At 38.9% G+C, this 3921-nt stretch overlaps 1 protein-coding gene across 1 annotated transcript in view; it reads right to left on the bottom strand.

The window, feature by feature from the left end:
* Positions 1–3921, bottom strand: part of LOC104502068 (selenoprotein O) — an 11500-nt gene that overhangs the window by 815 nt on the left and 6764 nt on the right. The window contains exons 5-7 of the mRNA XM_010145982.1: positions 3724–3874; positions 1329–1514; positions 131–287 (exon numbers count right to left, since the gene is read on the bottom strand). Of these exons, the coding sequence (XP_010144284.1) occupies positions 131–287; positions 1329–1514; positions 3724–3874 (494 nt within the window). The remainder of the gene's footprint in view (positions 1–130; positions 288–1328; positions 1515–3723; positions 3875–3921) is intronic.

Raw genomic sequence — 3921 nt, 5'->3', positions numbered from 1 at the left:
GCTGAACAGTAAAGTCTCAATCCCCTTACTTGCCTGAGATGCCAGAATGAATGTTGTCTGACAGCGTCAGCCATCATCAGCACCACTACGCATCCGGGCAAACCCAGAGAGACCTTAAGCAAGAACATACCTCTGAGAAATCCCCATTTTCAGCCGCTTCTATGGCATTCTGGGCAATGTAATTTCTCAGGATGTATTTTGGATTGTTTGAATTCATAACCTTCACACGATCAGTCTTCCAGACGTTGGCATCACTAACACTTTCTATTTCTTTTTGCAAACGGACTCTGCAATTAAGCAAGTGAAAACAACTGGTTTGGATGAAGAATCACATGTAGAAGTTCACAAGTTTCCTTGCCTTGATATCCTTATTTTGCAGTTCTTCATGCATACTACATCACCTATAATCCCCTCAGTTTATAAAACGCAGCAAACAGAATGCAAAATGCCACTTCATTTAAAAGCAGCACTGCAGACTGTCAGCAGGTCCTGGTGAGGCTCGAGGAAGGGGCACACTCTGCACATTCACTGAAAAGTCAGATTGAGACACTGGTGCACGGTCTGTTCTGCACTGCTCACAAAAACCATTCAGACCTCATCTTTTCAGTACTTCTATGCTTGTTTATGGGTTAGAGCTTCTGATGCTCTGATAAAAGTAAAGGGATGCAATACAGCTGAGGCAGGCCAAGCTACCTTTTAGCAGGAACATTTGCTACAACTCTCAGTTCCGCTGTAGAACAAGATCACCAGCAGCCAGGTGAGGAAAGGGGTCCTGACCCAATCCACACAGCAGAAACAACTAATGATCTACTAAGGGCTTTTCTTTATTAAAAAAAAAAAAATCTCCTGCTAACACTTAAGTTTTCAGGCTATTAAGTTATGCCTGTTAGAATAGTCTGGACATTTTTTCCCAGGCCATGATTTCTCTTACAGTTACTCTTTGATTAAGAATACTCCTACTCGCTTTCTATATTAATACATAGATTTTTCTTTCAGGAAAAAAAAATTTAAAAGGATAAAATGCTCAGAGGTCAGTCAATTGTAGTTATTGAGCTCTTAAAAGCTCACAACTGAAATTAGTCTATGCTAGAAACAACAACATTGCTGAGTCACGCTGAATACTGGAGCTGGTGCTAAGTGCTATACTCCCATCCTCCCCCAGAACCTAGTAAACAAAATACAAAGATGCCCTTGAACTTTCCCAGCAACACAGGTACTCCCCTTGGCAGAGCTGCATGTTCTTATCTATATACTTTGAGACGGGGTGCCTCTTGTTCTCAGATAAAATGCAGAAATAAGACACTGCTGTGAACACTGAGAAGCCTCACCTGTATTTCTCCAGCCATTCTTTCCAGTGTCTTTTATTCCTGCCGAGTAAATCAGCTGCTGTTAACTGCTGCAGTTTAGAGGATTGCTCGATGCGTTCCAGTTCTTTATTTATATTGGCTTTTGTTCCCATTAATGCAAACAGCTGAGGATTAGACTGAGCCAACATCAGCATCATTGACAGTTGTCTGGGAACAAAAGGAACAAACACATTAAAGTTGAGCTGCCCATCAAGAACCATCCTTTTACAGCCATAAAGTAGATATAAAAACATTCCCAATAACGTATGATTTCACTAGAGAGGATAAATAACAGTACTTCATAATCAACAGAACATTTTTTCATTACACATTATGCTAATTTTACTATTCCTTCCCCTTTCTACAGTGTGTTTAATTCACATTCCTGTGGTACAAAAAGTGCAGACAGCAGATTTTCGGAATTACTGGTTAGGTTTAGATGTGCGATCCTCATCAGATGTCCTTGCAGCCTTGAAAGGAACTTGGAATAAGGAATTTTATTTTACTTAGTTATCAAGATAATACAGAATCCATAGGTGTTTGGGGTTTTTTTTTTATTTCTTTTCCTAACTTTAGTAACAGTATGCAAAATAAGGAGCTAATGCCTACTAATCTTACCAATAATAAATACTAATAAAAACCCAAATGATGTGGGGAAAGAGAACTCATTTAAGTCACACGAGACAACAGTTTGTTCATGTAAATTTTTTTAGCTAGCCAGTCTAAATCACGGAATGAGAACTGCTTTGTGGTAATACATTCCTAACAATACTCAGGTTATTTAGCTGCAGCTTGGACTAAGTTTGTATCTTTTCACATTTGACTGTGTAAGCTGGTGCTGTACAGTAACTTCACCTTATTTTTTGATACCATGTGAGCTAAATTTTATTTTTCCTGGATTAATAACTGCACTCCAGCATAAACTAAAACTAAAAAAAAGTAACAACCAAAGAGTGTAAGTTGCAGCATATCAAGATACACTAAGTATTTTTATTTTCTTCTGTGGGTGCATTTAGAAACAAGGGCAAAAAGAAACATTACTCTCTAGCCTCCAAACAGACAAGTCATCCTATCAGTTCTATTTCCTACTTTTAGTAAGCAGAGATAAGTCAGGTGCTTTGATTCCGAGTTTACATAAGCACTGTCCAAATCTGATTTACGCATCAACATGCCCAGCTGTACGATATCCAAGTGCTATCATAAGAAAATCAGTTACGTGTTCACTTTAACACAGTATTATTCCCCTACAAAGCTTTATATCCATATCATGATGATGTACAGCTACTTTTCACATTCTTCTAAGCCTGAATGCAGTGACTAAAACAATATTGTCTCATCTCTGTCACACAAGCCAACTTCATAGTGCATGATATCTGCTTACAATTTCAAAGTAACTGAAACCTGGAACTTAATTTAAAAAGCAGTATCCACCACAATTTATTTCCCTTTCATTTTAGTGTATCATCACAAAAAAACCAACTAACTAGTAGTATCTCCAAAATGTTAAAAAGCTACAGCCATACATACATCTTGGCATAACACCTAATTCGTATGAGCAACTTTCATACCAGACCATTTTCTCAATTACCTGCTTTCTGCAAGTTGTTAACTGTGGTATCAACACACAGAAAAAGCTGAAGAATTTGGCAAGTTCGCTACCTTCATGGAACACTTCTTAAACAGAATGAGAGAGGGGGGGAAAAAACACACCCAAAATACTCCCGCTTTATCTTTTCCCCCATCTGGGTAGAAAAAATTGGCCAGTGGGTCACATTCATTCTCCGTTTTCCACTGCTGCAAAAAAGTGAAAAACTGCTGCAGTCCCTGTTAGCAGCAGCAGCTGAACAAAACTTACTATCTGCCCACACTCAGAGTAGCCGGACTGCAGACCATGGCCCATCAAATGGGACACGGACAGCACCACACTGTTTTCAGAGCCTTACGTGTGCAATTAGGTTATACTTATCCCAGAACCTTGGTGGCTAAAAGTGATTAATTGTTGACTATGTTGACAGAACACGGTAACATTATTGTTGAAATTAACTCCTTCTATAAAATATGTCTGTACCACTTCAGTATCTGGCACTGTCATTGCCTTAGTCACCAGAAACAGTGGAGTAAAAAAAAAAAAAAAGACCAAACGAAAGGCTCAGACAACATTAGTCCAAGAGCCAACTGCTGCAAGTCACTGCTGAGCATTCACCAGTCACAAAACACGTAAGAATCTGCACTGCTGTAGACAGAACATGATACATCTACTTAGCGGAACACTTTCCAAATTTAAAAATCAGTCAAATATTACAGGGCATGCAGAGTTCACTATGGTTACAGTGGAACTAAAAGCACAGGTCAAGAGCATTATGAAGAGAAGAGTTACCTTGGATCCATCTGTGGTTTGAAAGCAACTTTCAGTTCTTCCACAGAAGCGCACTGACTTGTAAGGTCTTCTAAGAAATCTTCCAGTTTTGAAGCATCACAGTCTACTGAGAAAGAACTCAGCAAGTAGAAAATATTTGTGAAGTCTCCACCTGAAAAAGTTAACTGTATGAGTAATGTGACTGATAAATCAGCAGGG

Source organism: Buceros rhinoceros, unplaced genomic scaffold, assembly GCF_000710305.1.
Source record: "Buceros rhinoceros silvestris isolate BGI_N320 unplaced genomic scaffold, ASM71030v1 scaffold25061, whole genome shotgun sequence".
Taxonomy (NCBI): domain Eukaryota; kingdom Metazoa; phylum Chordata; class Aves; order Bucerotiformes; family Bucerotidae; genus Buceros; species Buceros rhinoceros.
This window is presented reverse-complemented; position numbering and strand designations above follow the sequence as displayed.